Source organism: Tyto alba, unplaced genomic scaffold, assembly GCF_018691265.1.
Source record: "Tyto alba isolate M040663 unplaced genomic scaffold, T.alba_DEE_v4.0 Super-Scaffold_49, whole genome shotgun sequence".
Taxonomy (NCBI): Eukaryota; Metazoa; Chordata; class Aves; order Strigiformes; family Tytonidae; genus Tyto; species Tyto alba.
Genome location: NW_024881325.1, coordinates 940,658 through 966,998, shown reverse-complemented (window position 1 = coordinate 966,998; position 26,341 = coordinate 940,658). Strand labels below are relative to the sequence as shown.

The 26,341-nt window shown below is 40.2% G+C and overlaps 1 protein-coding gene across 2 annotated transcripts in view; it reads right to left on the bottom strand.

Annotated features, from left to right (window-relative positions):
* Nucleotides 1-6,080: 6,080 nt before the first annotated feature.
* SLC6A1 (solute carrier family 6 member 1) overlaps nt 6,081-26,341 on the bottom strand; it is a 63,211-nt gene continuing 42,950 nt past the window's right edge. For both annotated transcript variants that reach the window (XM_042807002.1, XM_042807001.1), the window contains exons 2-15: nt 25,815-26,173; nt 24,789-24,920; nt 23,275-23,375; nt 21,436-21,545; nt 21,184-21,316; nt 19,671-19,805; nt 19,450-19,553; nt 19,021-19,145; nt 16,587-16,699; nt 14,460-14,591; nt 13,788-13,890; nt 12,382-12,482; nt 10,111-10,278; nt 6,081-8,499 (exon numbers count right to left, since the gene is read on the bottom strand). In XM_042807002.1, coding sequence (XP_042662936.1) covers nt 8,395-8,499; nt 10,111-10,278; nt 12,382-12,482; nt 13,788-13,890; nt 14,460-14,591; nt 16,587-16,699; nt 19,021-19,145; nt 19,450-19,553; nt 19,671-19,805; nt 21,184-21,316; nt 21,436-21,545; nt 23,275-23,375; nt 24,789-24,920; nt 25,815-26,049 — 1,797 coding nt within the window. In that variant the 5' untranslated portion in view covers nt 26,050-26,173 and the 3' untranslated portion in view covers nt 6,081-8,394. The remainder of the gene's footprint in view (nt 8,500-10,110; nt 10,279-12,381; nt 12,483-13,787; nt 13,891-14,459; nt 14,592-16,586; nt 16,700-19,020; nt 19,146-19,449; nt 19,554-19,670; nt 19,806-21,183; nt 21,317-21,435; nt 21,546-23,274; nt 23,376-24,788; nt 24,921-25,814; nt 26,174-26,341) is intronic.

Sequence of the window (26,341 nt, the reverse complement as noted above, 5' to 3'; positions counted from 1 at the left end):
AGAATTTATCTTGGAAAATTTGAAATGAAATGTTTCCACAAAAGGTAGCAATAAATAAAAATAGGCCCCATCCACTAGTCCTAGTTTCATAGTCTTGGAGAATTTAGTTTCATAAGATAAAGAAAATCAAAGCAGAACGTGGAAATACAAAATAAGCATGCCAGAAACCCCTGCAGAAGCCTGTGACATACAAAGGGAAAGGATGAGCCAAAAACATAACATATCCTAAAATACTGAATGTGAAGTAACACTTAGTATGTAAAGAACTAAGAAAAAAACATTTCTGAGCATATTTGTGGAAGCTTTTTGTGAAAGTGAGAAGCTTTACAGTAACACACACACAGTGTTTCATGCTGGCTGTTGAATAACTTTGAATGATGGAACTGATTACAATTACCATTCTCCAACAGCAAAAGATTGGTACCTTGATGTTCTCTAGACTTGTTTTATTATACCATTTGCTTATAACCTTGCATTTTACTATTCAATTGCAGACATTCAAATCTATGTCTATTTTCCCCTCAAACCCCAAACTAACAGTCCCATAAAACAGTGCTTTAAAGCCAGAATCCCTGTCACAGTGCACTCCAGTTTTCTTTGCCTTACTTTGACCTGTGCAAAAAAGGTGAAAAAAAAAGAAGAAAAAAAGTCTAGTATAATAGATTAATATAGATACTGCAGATTTGTAATAAATCTTCGCTAACTCATTTGTTAGCTGATTGGGACCTTCCTCCCTTTATTTTCTCATTTTGAAAGGACCATTTGCTGGCATTTCAATTACTTCTTGAGATTACCAGTATCTCGTTCACTCATTTATTCAATCAGAGTTGGAAACCTTGAACTATCTTTTCTAATACATCATTTTGGAAATGAAAAATTATTGTACAGGGCTGAATAGAGCTGATTTGATCAGATAAATCACGAAGTTAACACCGTGGAGCGTTAGAGTATCAACGTGTTCCAGGTTGGGTTTGGTGTGTCAGTGTATTTCCATGGGCTGCAGCAGGTGCTGGGTTTGTTGCTGTCCCGAGAGCCACCTGGCAAGCGTGGGCTTAGCCGACCTGAGACACTGGAAGAAATAAAATCTTGTGCATGTTGTTGACATGTCTTAATTACTGGCAATCTTACTTAACCTTAGAGTGCCCATTGAGCAGTACAATATTTACTGCTAAAGCCATACCTGAGGTGGTTATTCATTAAGTTAATAATAGAAGAGAAACTGTTCAACACAGATGATAGACTAATTACCTGGTTAGCACAAATTCCACTGTTTGTGTGTACTGATGACTCTTCAGTGATCCCCCCGCAGACCTTGCCCACAAGTAAGCTGTAACAGTGAACAGAACAAATCTTTCTTCTCTGGCTTGTTCCCAGCTTGCACTTTCTTATTTCAGGTGGGACATTGGACCTGATCAATTGTCGGTTGTTGGAAGCTCAGTGTCTTCAGTGGCAAGTGGAATAGAAGGAGGGATTCATTTACTCTAAGTGTGGGAGGTTTGAGGTAGAGTAGTTTTTAAGTAAAATCCGAGTCTAATTTTGTAATCCTGAAGCAGATCTTGGCAGGCTAGTTCTGTCACGATACAGCTTGCTAACAGGAGGAGCAACCAGGCTGGGAATGGTCACCCTTCTCCCCCCTAGACTAAGAATAAGCCTGAGGAAAGATCAGCAGTGAAGGGCGTGTGTTGCTGCTGTAGGACAGCTGGTAAAGAGCAGGTCAAAACCCACTGAGTGCCGTCACCCTTAGAGCAACGTTAGTTACCTGCAGTGAGAGCTGGTGTTCCTCTCCAGTGTTTCGATTATTTTGGTCATTCATTCAGTGAAATATTTGCAGTGCAATGCAGTGAACTGAAATGACCTAGAAATAGTTCCTTAACACAGCCTGATGCTCTGGCTTATATTCAGAGAGATATTTATCGTTTTACTCATAGAAGATCTTCATCAACGTGCTCCTCAGTCATTCTAGGGTAGCCATTTCCATTCCTACAATATTAAATAGCTATATATATATACACCAGGTAATATTTAGTGGGTTCCTTCTGCTAAAGTTGAGTGTGTTGGGACAAAAATTTTGCTTGTGGAGCTCCAGAGGAGATGCGCGGGACGTTGCCCGGAGGTACGGCCCCGGCAGCAGGAATTGCAGCTGGTTTTGGGGAATCAGCCCTGGGAGCGCCGGCCCCTGGGGCACAACCAGGCCGTGCCACGGGGGGGGCATTGGTGCTGAACTCCCCGGGTGCTGCACCGTGGGGGTGGCTGGTTTGGCGTGGCTGCTTGGTCAGGAGCTGCTGCTTTTAGCTGGCGTTACTGCAGGTGGCCAAGCAGGGGTCGGAGTCCTGAGTGTATGGGCTGTAATTTTAATCAACTGTGTGTGGGGATAGCTATTCATCTGCAGGGAGGGCTGGGATGTGAAAGCAGCTGTACTTTTGCATATGGTATTGCCAGTAAATGATAGTGTCAGTGACGCCTGGAAAACCTTTTTGTTTGACTAAAACGAGTCTCTTAGGCTTTTTAATGTTAAACTTGCTGAGATGTTCCCAGGTTGCTTTCAAATAATTATAATGAACAGAAAGTGCATTGGTGTAATGTAATAAGGCAGAGACTTATTCCATTCAGTTTTATTCCCCTTCCAGCACTAAGTGGGCGTCCAGTTTGGTAAAGCATAGAGGAGACTCCAGACACAAATTTAACGTGTACATTTTAGCTATTTTCTACCTGCTGTTACTTTAAAATGTTTATAAACACTTCTCAGCTACTTATATCCAAAGACATGTAAGGCAGCTATTCCAGTATGCCTAAAGCACCATTGCTGGCAAAACGCATTAATTTTTGTCCTTGTGACAATGCCCGAGCCATCCTGTCCTCCTCTTAGGCAGTGTTGGGCACATTTAGCACCATCGTGTACTTATGACTCACAAATAACTCACAGGATTATTTCAGCCTGTTTGCTATTCAAAAATAATAACTGAATCTTTGCCCCTGGATTTAATGTGAGACCATTTTCAAACCTGGGGAAAAAAATATTCAGCTGTGAAATTGCAAAAGAGTGGAAGTTAGTTCTCCCTCACCGATTCCTAAATTCTAAAATAGCGACAAGTCTTGAATGACGGCAGTGGTAAGGGGTGTGGGGCTGCGCTCACGTGTGTGTATGCACACGTGCATGCGTGCAGCCGTGTCCATCCACACGCACAGGGGTTGGCAGTTGGGGGTTATTGGTTCCCTTGCTGTACCCAACCTGCTGAAGGACACACGGACAGGCAGCACGTGAGCTGCAGGGCTTCTGGAGTTGATGACTTACCTCTTTGGTCAGAAGAATAGAACAAAATGCAACAATACAGCTCCAATAAAAATTAATTGGATTTCTGTGAAAATAGAGGGGAAATTGCTCATTGTCCAGAACTTTTCAGCAGGAAAGTGTTGCAGAATTATTGTCTGGCCTCAACTTGTAGAGGCGGGCACGAGCCGTGGCAATACTTACCTCAGCTTCATAAGAAGACTAAGCACTATGGAGGAACTAATACTGTGTTTCACTTTACACCATTTAATTTTTATTTTTTTACCTTCATAGGAAGAAGAGAGGAAGTAAGGCAGATTTAGACTGGTGAAAGAAAAAAAAAAAACAAAAAAAACAGGAAAAATTGTATGTGGGTAAACCCCTCCCTCCCACCTCATCCTTAACTGTTTTATTTTAAACATTTTTCTATTAAGTGAGTGCCACTTGTGATGATGGTAATTGTGGCTGCTGGTGTTCTTGCTTGTCACCACTCCCTGCCCACGCATGGGCTGAAGGGCTGCTCAGGCTGCCCCGGGGAGAAGCGAATTACAGGCGCTCCCCTCCCAGCCACGCCACGGGCACGGCGGCTCCGGGAGAGGGCAGGGAGAAGCAGCGAAGGTACAGACAATGACTAGAAGTTAGGGCAGAAGTTACCACTGTGCCTTCAGGGCCATCGCTAGGCACTAGGAATAACTGGCCATGTATTTATATATATAGCATGTAGGGGGGTTTTGTCTTGGTTGTTTTTTTTTTTTTTTTAGGGGGGGTGGGGTTTTGGTTTTGGTGGTGGTGGTTTTCCCCCCTGAAGTTTAGGATCCTAAGTGGCGTGAGAAGCTGGGGAAAAAGGGAAAAAGGGCTGAGGGGGGAAGTAAAAAAAAGAACCTTTTGAATATGAAGCCTGGTGCCTTCCTTCTGGCTCCGAGGAGGGAGCAGTGACACTGGTTAACTGGTGGTAGCTTGGCAGACTCACAAACACGAAGATAAGGGTAGCAGCTACAGCTGGTTGGCAGCTGCTGCAGCTCACACTTAGCTCGGAGTTGCTCAGCTCAGGTTCCTGGGAAATAAGGGGTTTGTGCTGTTCTGTTCTTTGTGTCTGTCTGTGTGTGGTTGTAGGCAGCTGTACAACAGATTTCGGACTCCTCGTCCCTGAGAGTCTCTCCCGAAGTGGCAGGGAGCAAGCCGTGAATGTCCGAAGGATGTAGCCCAAGCCAGTTCTGCTGCTCCCAGCTGGGTTCAGTGGCGGCTGCCAAACGTGGTTATGACTGTGAAGGGGTGTTGGCAGGCAGGAGCTGCCACCCTGTGCCGATTTCCAGGCTACGGTAGCGGGAGATGACCTGCGCCTGAATGCGGAGCCATGCCTTGGGGTTGTAACCCAGCCCCCCCCGAGAACCAGCCGACTGGGGGAGTCAAGTAATGTCAGTAGTTAATGGTAATGCTAGTGTGGCCTGAGCAGAACAAACCAGAAATGATCAGGCTTAAAACAAATAACCCCCCCAAAAGCAACATAGTGTTATTTTAGAATAAAAGCACATGTAGCTGAACTAATACTCCTGCCGAGCAAGGACATTGATTTCTCGCAGGGCATCCTGCAGTCCTGTAGGGAAGAAGTGACCTTATTTGCATTTTTCTTGTTGAATTGCTGTCGGGATTTCTGCAGCACGGCAAGAGAAAAATTCCTCCAGGAGAACCTGAAATACCACAGCACTAACGCAATATCCTTCAACAAGGTCCCTTCTCCTCAGCCCTCCTTTGACGCTCGTGCTGCCATCTGGCCAGCCAGCCAGCACTAAACAACATGTCAGCTTCTCTCAGACGTGACTCCCAGCCTTTTTCTTACAATATACTGTGAAAGCAGCGGGCCATAATACAATGCCCACAGACTAAACATTAAAGACGGTTTAAATTTTCCTCTGTATTTCGAAAGCATCGAAGTTGCTTCTTGCCCCGCTTCCAGAACAATCTTTGATGTTCCCTACGTGCTCCTGCCCCTCCTCCTCAGCCCTTTTTAAAAGCAGAAGGATCTGCCCTCACCTTGTACTTGCACACTGAGCACTCCTTTCCTAGGTCACCATTTTGAATTCGGCATCTATGATTTTTAGATGCTTCCATCAGGAGCATTTTCGATTCCAATCACGTTCTCTAAATTGCTTAGACTCTTTCCCAGCGTGATGTCCTGCTCCAATTTTACAGTTAGATAATTAAATTCAGAGCGCAGGAGCACTGAGCTCCTCGGCAGTACTGCACAGACGCAGAGGTAGCACAGACTGCTGCGCAACTTGCTTGATGGCTTCTCACCCTTTAACGGCAGCCGATGCAGAGAACAAGGATGTTTTGGTAGGAATGCACCATCTGTCCCTTTAGTGTAAGGCCTCTGTTCCCCCCGCCCGCTGGCCTCAGCCTGGGACAGTAGGCACCTGGGTGACGCCTTACAGATCAGTGACTGCAGGTGCTGCAGTTCGTGCCCCAGAGCAGCAGCAGCAGTGTGCCCGAGGAACGTTTCATTTTAAACTCCAGGCTTTCACCAGGGTTGCTCAGAGGTCCGGGTCTGCCGTCTTCCTACATGAGTAGGAAAGCAGCAGGATGCCAGGTAGGGCCACTAGCTGTCACCTTTCAAGCTTTCCGTACGCACCTAGTAACTAAATTACAGAAAGAGCTGTATGGATTAATTCTACCCGTCACAAGTGCGATACAGCGTTTTCATACTTAAAGGATCTATTTTTATGTCTCTGTATAAATACCTGAAACATTCAGAACTTGCTTCACAGAAACTAACAAGCTGGTTTTGTCCAATGAAAGACTGCAAAATCCTGAATTTAATGTATAATATAACCTTTATTCCTTTTCCTCTAAACTCTTGGAAACTTACATAACAATCGTGCTTTAATTATGACACCATTTATAGACATTTAAAATGCATCTTAATTTATAAATATTTTACATTTGGTCCATAGAACAGGTTGCAATTTACTAAATAATACTGTACTCTTTTAAACAGGCTCTGTATATACTTTTGAATATGTATATATTACATATATATTTTTATATAGAGATAGATTTGCTTGGTGTTCAGATATTTCCTTATTGCAAAAAGCATATATGATCATACAATATTTTTTTTTTTCCAGGGCAAGTACTACAAAAAAGATACAGCTATTCACAGTTTACACACAGTAGTTCTACATCACTATTTTGTGCTATATGATACGTTTGTACAGCTTTTTGCTAAAGAGCAGGTCTGTCAAACATCTGTCATAATTGTTTACAATCAAACATTAAATACTGCATTTTTCTTAGAACAACATGGGACTTGATTACATTAAACAATAAAGAGAAAGTTGGAATTTTATCCTTAGTCTAATGAAATTCACAATTATAATGTGTATGTATCATGTATAATGTTTGTGTAGGATGTATGGGTTTCCTCTAAATCCCAAAGACTTACAGGACTTTTGCATTTCAGCTATAGCTGCTTAGGATGTAACTTAGATCTCAATATTTTACAGTTGATCTATGTATGAAACAGTTTAGAATCTACCAAATATACTCTGAGATTTCATGATGTAGTTTGAGATACATGTATATTATATATATATTATTTCTACAATAATGTGCTTGACATTCTGAGAATAATACCTTATTGCAAGAACATGTTTGTCACCTTCAGACAAAAACAACGAAAAACCCAACATTCACAGTTAACATGTTTTTCACGTAGTAGTTCTACATAAATTGTGCTATCTAACATTGTACGTTGCACAAAAATTTGCTGAAAAGCATGTTTCATTGCACAGTTCTGTCACAGTCATTTACAATCAAACATCAACTACTGCATTTTCCATAATCCTTTGTGTCTGTCATATAGCTGCCAAACGAAATACCGTCCAGGGCTAACCACTGCATTTTCCACCCAGGGAAAACTTCCATGAGCTGAAGGGGCTTTCTAGCTACGTGGCAAATGCAGACTGAGCCCAGAGTGGAGATTCTTAGAGTATTGAAATAGATTTCCCTCAAGCCTTCATCACCACAAATAATATGTAAATAAAAATAAAACTGTTTTCAAAGTGCTAATGATCCATATTTTGTAATTTGCTCATTCGAAACTGTTAAAGTCCTTTATCAGATTTAAAAGAACAGTTTAAACCTTAAATTAGAACTACAAGGATAAGCTTCAATCTTCGAGCCATTGTTTTGGTTTATATTTTGGTGGCAATGCAGTAATAGTAGAATAACAACAGCATAATAAAAGCTCAAGTACTCTGAGCTTGAACTGCAAATACTTTGTATTTCTTTTACTCCCGGGAATCTTTAAGAGCTCTTGGATGTTACTTCTCATTTTGCTAAAAGAGGAGTATTTTTTGCCTCTAACATCTGCGATTCATGTTGCATTGATTCACAGAGATATGTTATTTTTATAAGAAATAATATATGTATTGTCAAAGAAATTTACGCTCTTATTTGAAAGTTATCCTGAAAGGCTAAGTACAGAGAGCATTTACAGCCGGTCTACACTGTATTGCCACAAAGAGCCATATAACAATTTGTGCTAGGAATGTTTATAAAGACCGTGTCTACTGTTATTTGAAGAAGTCTCTCTTCCCCCTCAAATGGCCTCGCCTAGAACAAATTTTAAGGGCAGACTTTCTTCACTTGTTTACAAAATACTTCATTCTTTTGTACAAAACAATTCCAAACTTAATTTTACTTCTGCAAAGTCAGAAATAACAGTCTTGGGATTCAGCGGTAAGAAATATTGATAAACTACTAAAAATCAGCAGCACAAAACTTCAAATAGTCGTGCTAAAAGGTAGATTAAAAAGGTCTTGGCACATCAATTTACAAATTCCAAGATATGCAACTGTTATTGTGGAAGGATAAAAACATTAACAGTCTGTGGATTGCCAGAGAACACAAAACACTGTCAACATCTGAGCTCGCACAATGGTTGGATCATACCCATGGCGATTCCCTTATAGTGGAGATGACCTTTTTTTCTTTTTTTTTTTTCTTTTTTTTTTTTTTTGCCACTAGAGGTAGGTAATTATATTCTCGGACATAAATTTGTGGTCATATTCAACCATATTTTTTGTTTTTCTGGAGTAGTATCGGTACGTTTACAATACACGAGTTTAGATGTAGGCTTCTTTGTTTGCAGAGTTGCTCTGTTGGGCCTGGTCGGGCCCGTTTTCGGGATGAGTGATGTCTTCACTTGGCTGAATCATTACTTGGATGCGCTGTTTAAAGAACCGCAATAAATCTAAGGCAGTCAAAAATCCTGTTTCTAAGCTCAATTTTTTTTCTTTTTTAATGGCAACCCTAAACACTTCTACCTAGGCATTAGAGCTAAACCAAAAAATTCTGTGTTGCCCAAGGGACCAAAAAGGCAGTAAGTCACGTATGCTAAAAACAGTTTTAGGTGTGTTCTGAACAGGACAGGAGGAGTTGAAGGACCACATGCAAAATGCTATATGCCACCAGGCGTTAACAACAGAGCATGGCTAGGGAAAAGAACTGAGGAGAGAGTGCAGCGAGGGAGTGCTGCGAGCCCAGGGGTCAAGCAGAGATGCCGCACGCCTGCAGTGGGCAGCTCGGACCCGACGCTGGATCTCAGACAGGATGGTGACCTCCCCAGGGAGTGGAAGGGACTAGAGGGCACTGGCTGCAGCTTCTGGGAGCTACTCCCTCCCAAGGTACAACAGCTAAAGTAGAATTTAAGATTGCTTTATTTCTACTCTGTCTTTCCTAGTCCTTTTGTGTTCTCCATTCATTAAGCTTATATGCCTAGCTCACATTCCTATCGAGAGCCTAGTTTTGATCACCACAGCCTGTGAGTGCTGTAGGCTCCTTCTATTATCTAATGATCATCTGTCAATGCTTTCAAAAATGAGACCTTAATCCACAGCAAGATGAGGAACTTTTACTGTGGTTTTATAAGTATACTTATATATTCTGTTACGCAGACAATATTACTGGTTGGAGAGGGAGCAGCCAGATTTAAAAAGTTAAGTATGGCAATTGCACGTGATCACTGAACAGCGTGCTGGGAAATAACCTTATTAACATTTCACACCCCTTTAATAGCATTTCTCTGAGAAATTTAAAGCAGATTTGAATCATACAGTGCCTCTCTCACATGGGACGTATGATCTTTTAACAAATGGAATAAGGAATCAGGGAGAGGGTAAGAGCACAGTGCAATGAGAAAAAGGCCTCTAATGTTCTTCATGAAGTAACTGTCCACAGAAGTCCCTTAAATAAAGACTAAATGGAAGTGCAGCACAATCATAAAATACGCTCCCAAGATTTTACATACTTTCCCTCAGCTGCAGCAGAACAAGGCAGCTGTTGTAACTTAGAACGAGTGTAATGCAGACCAGGGACTCAAATCTTAGATTGCATTGCAGGGAGATGCTAAATAGGGTCGATGTGAGCACTCATGGAAACCAAGAGTTACGTGGGTTTAATCCCAAGAGTTTGATTTCAGTTCCTTAGAGCATCACCTGCCTTGATATGTCTTGTGTTAATAAGGACAACTTTACATATTTTGTAAAGCGCTACTTTGTGTAAGGAGCTGGGGTGCAAAGTGTCTGGAACTGTCAAAGCCCAGAGATAAGGCCTGCATTTACTGCAGTGCATTATGTTCAACAACAGGTTTTACAGACACTGTCTTGTCTTTTGTCTGTTTGGTACTTGCTTTTATGTTTTTCAGTTCGACGCACTGAACTGGGCTGAGCAAGCGAGCCTACGGGAACAATATAGTAGAAAATAACTGCCCAGCAATCTTTTATCAGTGTGCGCAGGTCTCACAAGATGAAGTCACACAGTCAGGAAAAAGAGAGACTTACCTGTTTTAAGGAGCCTTTCAGGGTTAGAAACATATATGCCATATAGCCTGGTATCAGCACCATAGAAGACAGAGCCATGAACCAGCCAACTCCTTGGCCCCATTTTGGGAAAACGTAACTTCCCATTGTGAGTGGAGTCATTTGGACAGCACTGAAGATAAATACTCCCTGCAAAAATAGAGCAGAAAAGAAGGTTTGGATGAGATTTCCAGAGTGTTCTGTGTTCAAGAGGTTTTTTGGATTGACTTGGACCTCAAGCCTGTCTTTACATCCAGGCAAGGACGAAAGGGTTCCTTTGGTCCCTGGTGGTGGCTGCTGGGCCCTGGCTTGTGGGCGGGGCCTGCAGGGCAGTCTTCCAGATGGAGGTTGCAGAAAACAGGCAAATATCAGCCCACTGCACTGATTGTTTTCCTGCTAGCTTAATCTCTAGTGTGGGAACGTGTAAATAATAGAACTGTAATTCCGAAATTGTGAAGTTGTTTGTTTCCACTAGCTTTCTTATTTGAATAGTATCAGTACAGCTCTCCTGTACTGGTCAGCAGCAGAATTCTAGAGGCTCTGAATAAGAAATGTTCTTTAAAGCCTGGCTTTGCACTGACCTCTCTAATATCAATACCTAAGAGTGCTTCACCCAGAGGCTTTGATATCGGTCAAGATCCTCTGAACAAACTTGTAATGGAAAAGGAGGGCAGTCAGAATGGAGCCTGCAGTTCCCTAAGTAGATACAGATTTGTCTGTATAACAGATCTTATCCTATGAAATTCAAAAACCACTTTGAATTTTTCAACAACAATAGACAAGGAGATATTTTCTCCTAGAAGCTTCTTACCAAAATTAGTCTTAATGTTTCAAGTTAACATCGTATTCTCACATACATAACCTGCATCTCAGAATATCCAGGTATGCTGGTACAGGGAATCTACTGGTACTAGACTAGTAAGGTCCTCAGGTAACCTGCACAAAATCAGAGGGAAGGGGGCTATCGGGAAAGATGGGGGTCCTGGGGACTAATACCTGCATACACATATGTACTGGACCATTGATCAGCAGCACTTGTGGGTTGCTTTTGTGTTGTTTCCAAACAAATGACCTGGAAACATGGTATTTTTCCTTTTAAGTTCCCAAGGAAGACTCCTATCCTGGTCTGTTTCAAATGTCTAAAACAGCCTGCATCAGGGACAGCTGCTAAACTGAACCAGCAAAGAAGAAAGCTCATTCTGATCCCAGGTTCAGGCCTTGTACAGAACATATTCCCAGAGAGGAGAATGCGGAGAGGCAGATTTTATTAGCCCATCATCACCACCTCTGAACTTGCACTGGACAACAAATTCTGCTGAAGATTTTACAAGACAGGAGAAATCATAAGTTTTACATACAGTGTTGGCCATCTTCCTACTATACCAGTAAAATAAACAACCTACACTTTTTTGTGCCTTCCTGAACACTAATTTTCAGAAAAATTAAATCTGGCTTCATTGGGGTAGAGATTAATCAAGGAACCCTCAATATAAACACATTTCTGTGCCCCTCTAATGTTCATTCTTTGCTCTTCCATGACTACCTATATGGGAGTATCAGAGAGTGAAGTATTGTCATGTGTAGTAGTGTCTACTTGATAACAATTTTTTATATTGCATCTGAGTTGACTACATTATGTCTAGTCAATTTAGCTTATTATTTCAAAATGTACCGTATGGGCTTAACTGAATAAAATTTAGAGTCAGGAAAAGACTATACTAGGGTTTCCAGTGCACAAAATCCTTGCAAGGTTTGCCAAAAACCATGGTAGCAATGCACTATAAACTGGGTAATATATGCCACAGAATCCCATGAGAGAACAATATCAGTTTATAATCCTAGTCTGTTACCAGAATAGTGACTGTGAAGGAATTCAGTTTACAGACTTGGCATTTTTCTGTATATGGAAAATTTAGACTTCAGACAGATTGCTAAATTTTATTTAGGAATACAGGAAACCGTCAAAATTTGTTTCTTACAGTTTTCTACCTCTGCCAGTCAAACTCTTGACTAGTTACCATTTCCAGAGGACTAACATAAATTTTGAAATTGAGCAAGGTTTTTCTCGGGGCACGGGCTTCCTCTAATGACACCTGGTTTTGTTTATTGCCTTCAATGGAATTATTCAAATCCTTAAAAAAGGAACAAGGTCATAGTTAATATGAACCTGTGGGGGTGGCATTAACAACACTGTAGTACATAGGCCACCTCATGTACATCCCTTGAATCATATAATAAAAGTTTGTTCCTTACTGCCACAATGATAGGAGTGAAAAAGGACCAGCAGAGTTTCCACCAGATGCAGGGTCTGTATCCCACCATCTCTTGGATGTTGTCATAAAATCTATTAACACCTAAATATAGAAATAAGAAACAGTATAGAAACATATCAGATAATCAATTCAATTGGAAGATCAATGGTTTTGAGAGACACAGTGATAAATGATGAAGTATATTTGGAAGCCCTATATAGACTGCAACATAACTTTTCACCTATCTGAAAGGGAAAGAAATGAACAAACTCAAATGCACTATGAATCATTTGCTCTCATTCTTCTCCATAAAATTAATTAATTAGCAACTAGCAAACTTATTCCCATGCAGAGTCTGAGAAGGTCTGCACATCTGAAAGTCAGATGCAAACGCCCTTGGTTAATTTCAACTCTAAATCTTATTTGAGCAAGAGATTTAGAACGATATTTTACAAATTAAATTAAAAAACCACAACCAACCAACCAACCAAAATCAAAAACAACCCCAAACCATTCTAACATTAACCGGCTTCACTGTTTGGATGTATGTGTACCATGTACATGCTGAACTGCAAATGAAAACAAGCAGTAGCCCTTCTGCTGCTGCTGTTACCTACCAGCACCCCATCATCTTCTAAAAGGTATGTCTATCATTCTTTGTAACTTTGATTTCTTCATTATTTAGCTGGTGTATTTTTCCATTCACATTTGCGGGATTCATATGCAGTATCTCTCCCCTATAAAATGCTGTTCCATCCTCTTAAGCCCATTAAAAGACAGCAGAAAGACTCCAGTTATCTAGCTCTGGATCAATTTTGTAATATAAGTTGAAATGCCTCCGTAATCATGGGAGTAGGTCTTTGGACTAGCTAACACAGAACTAAGGTCAAATGCACAAATACTCTGGCAAGAATATGATATGTATTCTTTAACCTTTATACCCAGAGCCCGCTAGTCCAGACTTCTGGATATTTTAAGGCAGTTATGTAAGACACAACTGACCAAGGAGCCTGGATCTCACTGCAAGATCCTAGAGTGACAGAGTCATTGATGGAAACAAAACATTACGAAGTCCAACAGACTTAAGTCATGATGTTGAGAACAGCAGTACCTAACACCTTTGAATATCCAGGCTTTCCAAGGAAGGGGAACGGAAAAAAGACAGGAAGGTGTCACCTATTTAGTATTTCTGAAACACTTAGCATCTAATGATTTCCAGGCTTATACACAGAATGTTTTAAAGAGCCAACAAGCCAACTTTGAGTCCTCAGTGGAATGATATGCATATAAAACAAGGCAAATTTCAGTTCCACCCTCAGCATGTGCACACACAAAAGAACAAATCAGTAGGTGAAGTACCCTTATGATGTGTAAAACTTATGAAAAAAATAAAAGTATATTGTTTACCATAGCACCAGGATATCGAGATGCACTCAAAGAATACAAGGAACAAGAGACTCATTCCACTGGCAGAGTAGTAGTCAAAAAGCTTAAACACATAGATTCCACCCTAAAAGATACAAGGAGGAAGTGTTAAAAGACATAGTAAGGACTCCAATTTCAAGACAGATCAAAATGCAAGCTACAAACTAACAGTGGCGTATAAGATAGGGACATAATATAAATTAATTAAAATTAACAGGTTAAAGTCTTTTAATGCTTGAGGTCAATACAGACAAAAAATAGATTACTGCTAGAATTCAATTAAATGGTTTAATTTCACTTTTCTCCTTTTTGCTCAATAATTCAATCATTTCCCTGAAATAATTTTCCATCTAGTAGATCACAGGAAGCGATGGAGAACATCCCCAGCTACTACTTCTTGGACTGTAATACACATCTCTGCAGTCTGCCTTTTCTTGTCATCTGAACCATAAAGGAGGACAAACTGTGTTGAGAGACTACAGGCACTTTACGTTTCTAAGTTAATGTCTGCTGCCTTAAGTCTTTAAATAGTGTTGATGGTAGACGCCTGCCACTTCAGTGGTTTGCAACGATTCCTGGTTGGAGCAGGAAAAGGGAGAAATAAAGCAGATGCTGTATGTGAGACATAAGATCACATTCTTCCACAGAACATACCTGAGTAATATTGGACAGCCCTATCAGATAGGAAACAATGCATACAACAGCAATGAAGATTTCTCTTCGATTGCGCAGCAACTTCGGAAATTCATCCACCAAAGCTGTTATGAATCCTTCCACGGTGCAGAACTGTAAGTACAGTTAGAAATAAAATGCAATGCAATGCACTACAGCAGCAAGATTACATTTAGGGGAGGAGTTTTCAACAGTACCCATCACTGGCCTAAGGCTGCATCCATTAAATGATAAATGAAAATTCACTTGACTTCAGTGGAAGCAGTGCCTTTGAATATCCTTATTTCTGTCTGAAAAGATCTGTGCAAATATTTTCCAGCTAGAAAAACACTCAAAATTCCAAACTAGGAACTACAGCATGTGCTTTATGAACTTAAAGTGCTTGGTTTTGTGATAGAAAAGGATACACCTACAGCTGAAGTCTGTTACCCCTAGATCCTTCAAAAACTTACAGTGCTCCTTGCTATGATTTACTCACATACATGAAAGCCAATGGTCTAATCAGTTTAGTGCATCATGGTGAAGGTTAAGGACACAAGATTGATTCTCATATGTAATAAATCAAATATTTTTTTGTATCCCCAGGAAAGAGTTTTGCTGAGGATGTGGTCCTCCAAATAGCATGGCCATACTTCAGATTTTTTTTCTATATTCAGAATAATGTTATCATAACAATGGCTGAAATAGTGCAAAACAGAATGTATGTAAAGTTTTATTAATTCCCAGCAGTGCAATCAGAATTTAACCAGTAGTTACGGTTCCTATAAATTATAGCTTACAAAATGTTTCTGATAGACAGAAAATAAAGAAAACATGACAGCCAGTAGATATATATTCTTTTTAATAATATTAGACTACCTTCCTCAGCTGTTAGTTGCCTAGAGACAAGTTCTTTCAAGAATATTTTTGACCCAATTAATTTTACAGTAGTTTGCCCCCCGATTGAGCAATAGGCTTTAATGTCAAGCCTGAAGCTTACTGAAAAACAAAGAAGTAGAAAACAAATTGTCAGCTTCCTTTCATGTTGCAGGATAAAATGCCCCCTTGGTCTTTTTGTATATTGGTTCACAGGCAGAAGTCAACTTGGATTTACAAGAAATGATGGATTTTCTCTACTGAAAGACTAGTACAGTACTAAGCTACTAATTCTCATGTTCCTTTACGTGCTATGAGGACTGTGCTAATAACTGTTAGGTGCCGGTTTGACAACTGCAGCTGACTGCAAGTAGATTAACACATCTGCCTGTGAGTGTTCATACAAATGACCAAACATTTCAGCAGGCAGAAGGGACTCTCCTGACAAAGTCCTCAAAGAATGCTTTGCAAAATAAGACAAGGTGCTTTCTTTAGTGCTTACAATAGAGTTATCTGTATTAAAACTATTACTGATTAATTAGTGCTTTTATTGGACATAGTCTTTTCTAGCATGTAAAGTGCTTTTTCTCACGCTGTGTAATTTTTTGTTAATTTTTCAATAAACTTTTTAAAAAATAATTGCATAAGTTTATTATTTCATTATTTAGACAGTAAGCCTGGAGAATATTTTATTTGGATTTGCAAAACCTCTAGGTTGTGCCTCCCCATTCATTTCCAGTTGTCAGATACCATCTATAACTCTTAGCTTAGAGTTATAGAACCACTCTTACCCTTAGGAAGTGATTTCAGAACACACTAAGACACAGAATGTCCTCAGTAATGAGCCTACTGCCTCCTGAATTTGCTCCTGACATTCATATGCTTAAAATGAAATGTGTGCTACATCTTTTTGCTCCATGTGGTAAGTTCTGAAGTTGCCTTTCAGAAATATTTGTGGGATCTAAATATTGTAAAGCATGTCCCGGTGTCTCCTACATTAACGAACACTGCAAAGGTATTTTTAATATTGGGATTGAGTGGTTAAGACCTCAAAGAAAGTTCCCTTTGTCTGCAGAATAAATTTTCTGCACATTTTGCATATGCTTCCAACAGTTCATAAAAAAGTGAAAGTGTCTTAGTATCAGTTTTTCGCTATCCCAGGCTGGCAGTGCAGAATGCACAGAGAGAGGCCAACCTTATACCATACAGTTGCATACAAATTGTCTTCATTATTAATTTTTACACTAGTTTTACCTGACTGTCAATTCCGAGCATAAGCAACATGGAGAAGAAGAGTATTGCCCACAAAGGAGAAATTGGTAACTGTGTCACTGCTTCTGGATAAGCTAGAAATGCCAGTCCAGGGCCTGGTAGGAGAAACAGGAGAGAAAATGTCAATGTGATTGATTTGGTGTTGTGATTATTTGCTCCTGTTGACGCATAGGCTTTAGGTATATTTGAATGACTCAGTCATGGATGCAGCATCTGACCAGGGATTTCAGCTTAATAAGTGTTCACTGACCAAGAAGTCATTGCACGCATCTTGCTTTTAAAATGAATCAACCAAACCAAAACAAAACAAAACCACCCCAAAACCCAGCAAGCAAGCAAGCAAAATACTAGGTGCCCCTAATACAGAAAATATAGAAGCTGCTCCGGAGAGATGCTTTTGTATAGCAAAGACAGGATGTTAACCTTGGCTAGGATTACATCTTCAGGCACTGATCTGCTTTCTTTCCCTCTCAAGTAGTTATTGCTATCTGTAATATTCTACTTTGCACCAGGTAGTTCAGAAGGGAAACAGAGACATCTCAGAAATGGAGAAGATGTTTCCCAGCATTTATACCATTCCCATTTGCTATTCCATTCCATTAACTATCTTAAAATACACATTTTAATAAACTATGCAGTTGTGAGCAGGCAAACCTTTTCATTTGTGTTCCTACTAGCTGCTGATGGGGGGCATAGTGTTGGAAGCAGATTGTAAGTTCTTATTAAAAAAGGAGCTCTTTTTGTTGTCATAGCATAGCTGGAAGCCAGCTGATGTCAGGTTAAGAGGGAACCCTATAGCAAACTAAATAACCACAGAAATAAAATCAATGTGCTTCACCTGAAAGGAGGCATCTGATTTTTCAGTTTTCATTAAAAGTAAATCTGTCTGTGACAACTGGTTGGACGTATATAGCTTTCAAACCAGTGAAGCAAGGATTAGCATTAGACACCTGAATTGTCAAAGTAAACGCAATGCGGATTTTGAAACAATTATATGGTAGCAATAGCAGATAGGATTGGAAAGCCTTCCAAGCGGCAGTAGTAAAAGCAAAATAAACTTAAGATAAATAGGTTCTTAATTTTACTCTGTTACACACACATTCCACCAAAATGCAGCTACAGCTTCTCATAATATTGTTTGTTTTACAAGGCTGTGTAAGAGATTGCAAAACAACGTGTCTCATGATGCTAAAATAAAGCAACAGTTTCTGAGCTTGCTAGGAGAAATAGAAGCTTTAATTAAAAGGTCAAATTTCCAAACATCCTTTGCAATTAGTGGCCGCAGGAGGTCACGTGCATCTTTCAGAAGTCTATTATCTTAGTTACCTTTAAGTGTATTTAAGAGCTAAATATGATATAAAAATATTGTTCTGCTTGCAGGTATAGTCTCTCTATAGTTATATCTGGATCAAATATATAAATCCAAGAAGCTTATTTCACACACCACTGACTTTCCAGAGCATTTTTTGACAAAAATGTATGCCTTCATAATTATTTTCCTAATTTCTTTGTATGTGTAGCTTACTGAAGATTATTTTTAGGGCTTAAATTCCCTACTTTTCTAACTAAGGAAATATTTCATCAATGGAATATGTTTGTTAGTACAGCAAGACATATTTTGTTCACCAGTGCCTTCCAACCAAGCTTTCAGTTAGCAGATCCCTCCCTGTGGCCAGAACTGCTAAATGAATATCTAGTATACCAGCTGTGTTAGGGCAACCATCTGCCCTGCTTCTTTCAGCTTTTTCATCTGGAAGACACACAAGGAACTGCAAAGAATAGCAGAATTCTTCCATGGACATCTTACCGCCCTAAGTAAAATGACTTTCATCATAAAGGGTCCCATACAACTGGCTGTTGGTCTGAACAGGTGACAAATGGATCTGCTTCAAAGGGCTTAACCTCAAGAAACAGTAAAAGGAATTTTAAAACCTAACCGAATGTGGGAATATAGACTCTGGAAACCTAATGACAATCATTCCTCCTTTCCGTTTGCTTTCAAGAATTTCAGTAGCAAGAAGCTCATAATCTGATGTTACAGCTAGGCACTGAAGCAGCTATCTGTGCTGCCACCTCTTGCAAATGCTTTCCCTGCAAGTAGTACTCAGTAGTATTCGTTGAGTCAGCCCAAGATGAGTCTCTGGCCGACCACTCTCCACACTGAAGGTTTGAGAGCACTAGGCAGGCAGGCAGGCAGACAGTCTACTCCACGTGAAATGATTTTGCTGGTGCTGCCTTGAGAGGTTTGAGACAATACTCTGCCTTTTGCAACCAGTAAGGGCGACTGAAATGACAGGGAGCCGAGGAACGTTTTGAAGGGGGGATTTTGAACAATTACATGAAGCAGTTGGATACAACGTACAAGCAAAAAATAACTGATGCCACTGAACAACTTAGAGAAAAATATACTGGATACCTGATGCTGCAACATCTGCAATAGGCCTCTTGGTGACATTAGCCATGAATCCAACAATGGAGAAGATAACAAAGCCAGCAAACATGCTTGTGCATGAGTTTATGCAGCACACTATGATGGAATCCCTGAAATAAAGGTAAGGTGCTTTAAGCAGTAGGTAAAAAAAATGCTACTGTTGATCAGTATATTACCCTTTTTTCCTGTGAAAAGATTTCATGATTTAGGATTTCACAGTTTGGGTTCCACTTCATGCCGGACAAGTCATGCTGACTCTCCCATCAGTGTAAATGCAGCTATACATCTCAATCCTAGTTAGATATAACATTTAATATTCAGATCCAAGACTACACTTTATTTCACAGAAAGATAGAATCCAGCTCCAGCTGAGACAGGAAAGTGACACTGTAATGTGTGAAGTTGACTGCTTACCTGTAAACATTATTGTGGAAAGGGTTGTAACTTCCAAGGGCAATCAGTGAACCAAGACCCAAACCATAGGAGAAGAAAATCTGTGTGGCAGCATCCAGCCAAACCTGATTGCAGGAAATAATTTTTTTAAAAATCTGTTTCTGCACTTGAGGAGCAGGTCATATGTCTGAAAGGTGAACAGTTAGTAGTGAAACTTTTGTTTACAAGGATTGAATATTTACCTCAGAGTCTGAAAGCTTACTGAAGTTGGGAGTTATATAGAATAAAATGCCTTCTTTTGCTCCAGGCAGTGTTACACCACGGAAGAACAAGATAAGCAGCATAACATAGGGATAAGTAGCAGAGAAATATACCACCTGATGTGAAGAAACAAGACATTGTAAGTGTGGAAGGAAGAATGATCTGTGCCTATTAACACTTCACAAAATATTTGCTCCCCCAAAATATTGTAGCAGCAGCTGAGGCTGACTTTTAAAATTGAAGCATTTATCAATTGAAAGGCTTAGTGTAGAAAGGGGAGCGCCTACTGCAGAATTCCCCGAACACCATGTCTACAGGGCTGTTGCCAGTTTTCCTGAAGGTGGGATACAGTGGACCAGAATATTCTTGCATGAGGGGCTCACGCTTTTTTTTTTTTTTGTATTCAACAAGAGGAGCTCCCAAAAGCACAAGATTCACGGCAAGAGTACCCTGCTTGTAGAACAACATCTGTGAGTTTATTCCTCCACCTCTCAGACAGCTGCTCTTGTATTTTTCACACTCTCTCCTCATCTATGTTATGATATACAGGGTCCTACTCTCTTGCCTTTTTAGAAGCCCTATAAAAAAAGACACTATGAAGTCAGACTCCAAAGAAACAGCCCTCTTTTTGCCACCTTCTTTGCAAATAGGAGAAATAAAATTGTTTGGTTGAAGCTCAACTAGGCTATGCAACCTGAAGTGGGTCACAGTTACAACCATCTTGTCAAAAGTTAACAATTCATTCTTTCAGTGTGAAAAACTCCTAGTCCTCTACACCAGACCTGAGGTTTTATAACCCAAGCCTTCAGTTGCCACCAAGCCTCATGGCTGCAGCTTTTCATTCCCCTCAGATTTCTTCCTGCCATTTTGGGGAAGAGGAAAGGTATATGCCCATGTCAGATGCTGTTGCTCTTTCCTTCCTGGAGAAAGATCTGTCAATAATATAATTTCCTCTAAGTCATTAGTAAATTCTCTTTTGCACTCAGAAACCATCCAGGCTCCAAGAAGCACAGCATGCAAGCATGCTTGTGACAAGAACCACCTACAGCTCTCATTCAATATAAGGAAAGGAAGGAAAGCTCATAAATGCAATACAGCTTCAACACTGACATATTTAAGCCCAGCAAGAGCTATGCAGCAAGTGCATAGTTCTCACTGAAGTCAAAACACTGCATCCTCACTCTATCGCTATACAAACTGGCTAGAGTATTCATCCCAGGAACAAGCAGGCAAATTTTTAAGCAATTTTATACCTGGCAAAGCCAAGAAGATTGCAAGTGACCATCTAAGACTATGGTCAGACCTAGCTACAGAGGAGCCAGCTCTTTCAAAAACATGGTGGTATATTAATTCAAGAAAGATTGAAATTAAACACTTCACCAAGCTATTCCAGCAAAACTGTGCCCAGTGCCTCTTACCTCAAGAATTTTCAGAATATTTGAGCAAAATGAGCATTTTTAACTGAAAGGTATTTACAACACTTTTTAATCTTACCTTTCCAGTCCAGCCTACCCCCTTCCAGATACAAAAATACACCAGAATCCAGGCAATTGCTAGAGTAATTGCTAGCGGCCATCGGATTTGCCCTGGTTTTTCCAATCCATCAGTCATTTGGTGCATGTTGCGTCTAGAATAAGCCAACAGAATGGTGTATTTGACAACTAATTCAGAAGACAGTACATGAATTATAACAAGCTGATCCTTGCATATGCACAGGAATGATATAGAGAAAAATTATCAGCTTACTCCCAGAATTCAACCACGGCACTTGTCATGTTGGTGGTGTTTGCTAAGGTATAATTGGAGAAGCAGCGGTCAGTGTTCCATGGGTTCTCACAGTGTTTCCAAGGAAGAGTCTGTTTAAGAAACAGAGAGTGAAAAACCTAAGCAGTCAAACGCTTTTTAAGTAAGCATTACCTCAGGTATCTCTTTCTACTAGAAATGACAGTTGAGTGGAGAACTAATACCCTTTGAGTTCTGCAGTGCACTGATCTCCCTGGGGTGCATGTCTGCCACATAAGTTATTTAACTTCACATCAGTTTTGTGAATCAGATCTGAAAATATTTCTTCTTTTCTTTAATGTATCAGCCCAAATGCTTTGGAGCCTGATACGCCTCTCAGCAAGTGAGGGTATATTGAGTGCACTACAAGAAGCAAGGGCAGCAGAAAGGATCTCCCAGAGGTCCTGATACCTCTTGTTGCACTAGAGGTAGTAAAGGTGTGATGGTTACTGATCAGAGATTTTGATTTTCCCCTCAGGTCAGGAGACAATTAGAAAAACGTAAACTTTCTATTTTCTACATGTGTCCATTACATTGCTAGCTTTCAGAAGTTCTGAGAAGCAGAACCTGTTTCCACATGATGCCCATTAGCATTGATCTCATTTTGATACAACTAAGATATTCTTCTGATGACCAATCTTGGAAACTCCTCTCACAGAAAATGTTGTCTCAGAGTACTGCATGTTTTAAATACAAGGATAAGAGGCTTCAAGGAAATTAGAAATCCATATTAATCTAATATGGGCCAGTGCACCACATCCAGACTATGACTGACCTTTCACATCAATAACAAATCTGAGGATAAGAAAAAAATGTTATCATATCACTTCCAGACAGTAATTATGACAAATTCGGTTGACGGACAATTCTTTAAAGCCGAAAACAGGCAAGCATGAACAAAATTTGTAGAAGAGACAACAATTGAACAACAGTGCATTAATTATTGCGACTTATGTAAGAATGCTTCCTCAGATGGCCAAAACCCACAAATCAGACAAGACCTACTCAGCTGATGAATCACCCTTGAGGGGAAAAAAAAGGCAGCTAAAAATAAAGTTAAAAGGAAGGAAAACAAATTGAAAATAACAACAGTGAATAGAAGTTCAAAGCTAATCAAATCACAGACCTTTAATCCCATGGGGTTTTCTTTAATAAACCCCTCCACCATTAAACCACAGTGCAATGATACTATTTCCCAAAAAACTAACATTTGTGTGGCTGCTATTGATAAAAAAAAGTATAGATATAAAATCAGTTACACACTAGAATTTTTCTCAGAGGAGTGACCAGCCTGTAGGCTCAAAGGCAAAGGGGTATGAGTACTCTTGTTAACATTGCCAGGACAAACAGTCTGAAGCCTGAGCGTGACTTGCAGCTGCCTGGCAGGTAAGCAGAGAAGCAAGCAGGTGTGCTTGCAATTAAAGGGCAGAGACAGATACTGAGTGAAGCTAAAAGGGTACAGATGAAAGAGCTGTGGCTCTGAAGACTAAGATGAGGAAATTTAAACAAAACAGTAAGAAAGAGAAGCCTGTGGCTCCAAAATAACCTATTATTATGCTTCTCTACTGGTATGCTTGGAACAGAATATCTTCCTCACAGTTTACATTCTACATTTCTTGTGGAGAAAAAAAAAATTAAAAATGAGGGATTTTTACAAAATAGTTTCCTTTAGCAAGAAATGGCTTATCCTACGGATCTCTATGCATTTTGTGTTAACCTCATACCTTTACAGCAAGAAAGATTAATCAGCTATCTATATCTTGCTCTGCTTTACATTCAACAAACAATTCCACCCCCACTTACGGTGGTAAAGGAATTATACAGGTAGTATATGGCCCACGAAATAATCACAATGTAGTAAATATTTAGCCAAAAGGAAAGGACTGCAGCAGCTAGTCCCACACCTGGAAAGAAAACAAGAAGAAACAAAAGAAGGTAACTTTTAGTAATGTTTTTACAAGTGTCAGTTGAAGAGCTGCAGTTCAAAGGGACAAACACAACACATGGGGCAGATACCATTACTGAATTTTGTAGAAGAATAGTTAAAATTTTAGAAGTACCATTATAAAATGGTCACTAATTTGAGTGATAGTTCAGTCATCTATAAATTTAATCATAGCGTCCAGCTCTCTGTGTGTTGTGGTACGTAGTCACATCCGCTGCTGCTGAGATTTTACAGGCATTTCTTTATTTCCAGGGAAAACAGCTAAATCAGCTCATTCACTGAAACAGCCGTCCCACAGAAACTTCTGGCAGATGCATGCAAGTTGAGTACGAGTTACAGGACCAGCTATCCATTTAGTACATTGATCTAAGTGCTCGATGTTTAGTATAATGCTATTATGTCATCTCAGACTCAAGAAATGTCAGGGGTTCCACAATGAGAATGACTTGTCTTCTACTCTACATGGAGACATCAGGGGTATTTTAAAATATTCAGGCTGGTGACAGTTGCCACATTACACTAAACAGGAGCAAGTGCTCAAAATAACCAGTATAATGTAAAGCAGGATCTATACTTTGCATCGTGCCCCCTACCAATACCAGTAACTCCAGAAAAGTTAAAATACTTACCTGTGAGAAACATTTTAATCTCTCTGGGTTTTCCCAGTACAAAAGTTCCTAGAACAAAATCCACTCTAAGGAAACTTTTAGCTCACCCTATACCAACTGTCAGTCCCACTGCGTGAAGTAATTCATAACTCTATGTGTAATTTGTTCCACCTCTGGCCCAGGAGTCAGCTCAAGAGCTCTTAAGTATCAAAGGATTTAGGACTAGAGGGTGAAAAATCACAGTTTGTGAGGTTTGTGGGTCTGTACAGAACCTAGACTAAAACCTTGAGGTTCCAGAAATGAGAAACCTCCAAGTAGCTAAAAATCTAACTCTGGAGCGAGCTTGTCTTAAGCAACTCAGTGTGAAATTGCCATCTTTGAAGTGTCTGGCTTTTGAATTTTAATAAAGAACAACAGGAGATGCAAAGCTCTGTGACCTTGACTAGAAATATTTATCAAATTGCTGTGAAGAGAGTTCCATACCTGCTCAGACAAATATAGCAAGATTTAAAATGCTATTCTGAACAGTCTTTATATGTTCCTGAGATTCTAATGCCTAACCCTTGCTAATTTTAATGGGGGATTATTAATATCCTAGTGTGTTTCAAAGTTGTTGTTTACACCTCAGAAAGTTAGGGGTTTTTGTAGAAAATTACAATTTAAGTAAAAAATATGAAGACGGAAAGAAACATTTTTGCCCTATCACTTTGTGCAACTTTTGTAACTTGGAAACAAAGGGAAAGCAATCCAAATTCATACTGTACCTTTGAACATTGGAGCAAGCTTCCACACTCCAAGGCCTCCTATAGATGTATACTGACCAAGGGAACACTCCAAAAGAAACAGTGGCACTCCAGCAAAAATTAAAGTAAGAAAATAGGGAATCAGGAATGCACCTAAAAAGAAAGAAGAAAGTCTGTTACAGTGGGGAAAAATATTAGTGAGTCTCCACCATTTCCATCACTATTATATATGAAAAGAAACCCACTTTTTTTTTTTCCTGTTAAAGCATAACTTTTTTTAAAAAGGTTAGTGGAAATCACATGTACACTTCTGAATCAGCATCTCAAAAAGTGAAACTAAGGGGAAAAATATATCTCCCCATCATTTAAATATTTTCTGTTTATGTAAAAAGCTAAAATCCACAAGACTGTGTATTTTGTTGCCTTATCTGTTATGCAGATAGCATAAAGGCTTTGACCAGAACTGGCTGCTTTCCAGCTGAAGTTAGCCTTTTATGGTAATCTGAAAGTCAGTATTACAAGCCGTATGAAATCCTCTCAAAAACTGAAACCAAAAGAGAGGGCTCTGAAGGGTTGGAGAGCACTGTGTTTTAGTTCTGCTCTAATACCTTATGGTGTCTTAAGAGCATCTGCCAACTAGAAGTTAGAATAAACTTTGGAGCAGACCTCAAAGCAGAGCACCACACTCCAAGATGGCTCCAACTCTATTGGGCAAGTGTAAAGGAAAAAATAATAATAATAAAAAAACCCAAACAAAACAACAAAACCTAAACACACAACAAAACCCCAAACAAAATCAAAAAATCAAAACCCTAACCAAAACAAACAAAAACCCCAAGCAAAACAAAACAAAAGAAAAAAAAAACAAAAACAAAACAACCAAACAAAAAACCCAAACAGAACAAAACCCCCAAAACAACAAAAAGAACCCAAACCTATACGGATGAAAAAGCTATCAAAAGCAAGTTCTGTTTTATTGATAATTTTTGTGTCGAGTTCTAATATACAAATGTATCAGAGGTTGGAAGAACGGAAGAGCAAACGTACCTCCACCATTCTTGCCACAGAGGTAGGGAAATCGCCACACATTCCCTAAGCCAATGGCATAACCTACACAGGACATAAGAAAGTCAAATTTTCCTTTCCAAGTATCTCGGTCCGGAAGATCCGTCTTCTTCTTCTGCACTTTTACTACCAAGGTTTTAGGCTTGTCATTGGTGATTGAAGCATCGACTTCCGTGGAGATCTGTCCGTCTGCCACTTTGGTTCCGTTCGTTGCCATGTCTCGGGGTTTGGCGGGAGAGGCTCTGGCAGCAGCCGGCCGCGGGATTTCAGCACCGGTCCACGTGGACAGCAGCTTTGCGGCGGGCGGGGCGGCGGCAGCTAGGGCGGGCTGCGGCACCGGCCTGGGGGACACAGGAGCGCAGGGTGGAGAGCCGCCCGGCAGCGCTGCGCCCACCCGAGACACACGCAGGGATCGGGCGGCTCGCCCTCCGATCCTCGGGCTCTGCGACGCGGGTGGCTCCAAGAGCTTGGCTCTGCCCCCGCGATCTTTGCTTCCCGACTCGGCAGGA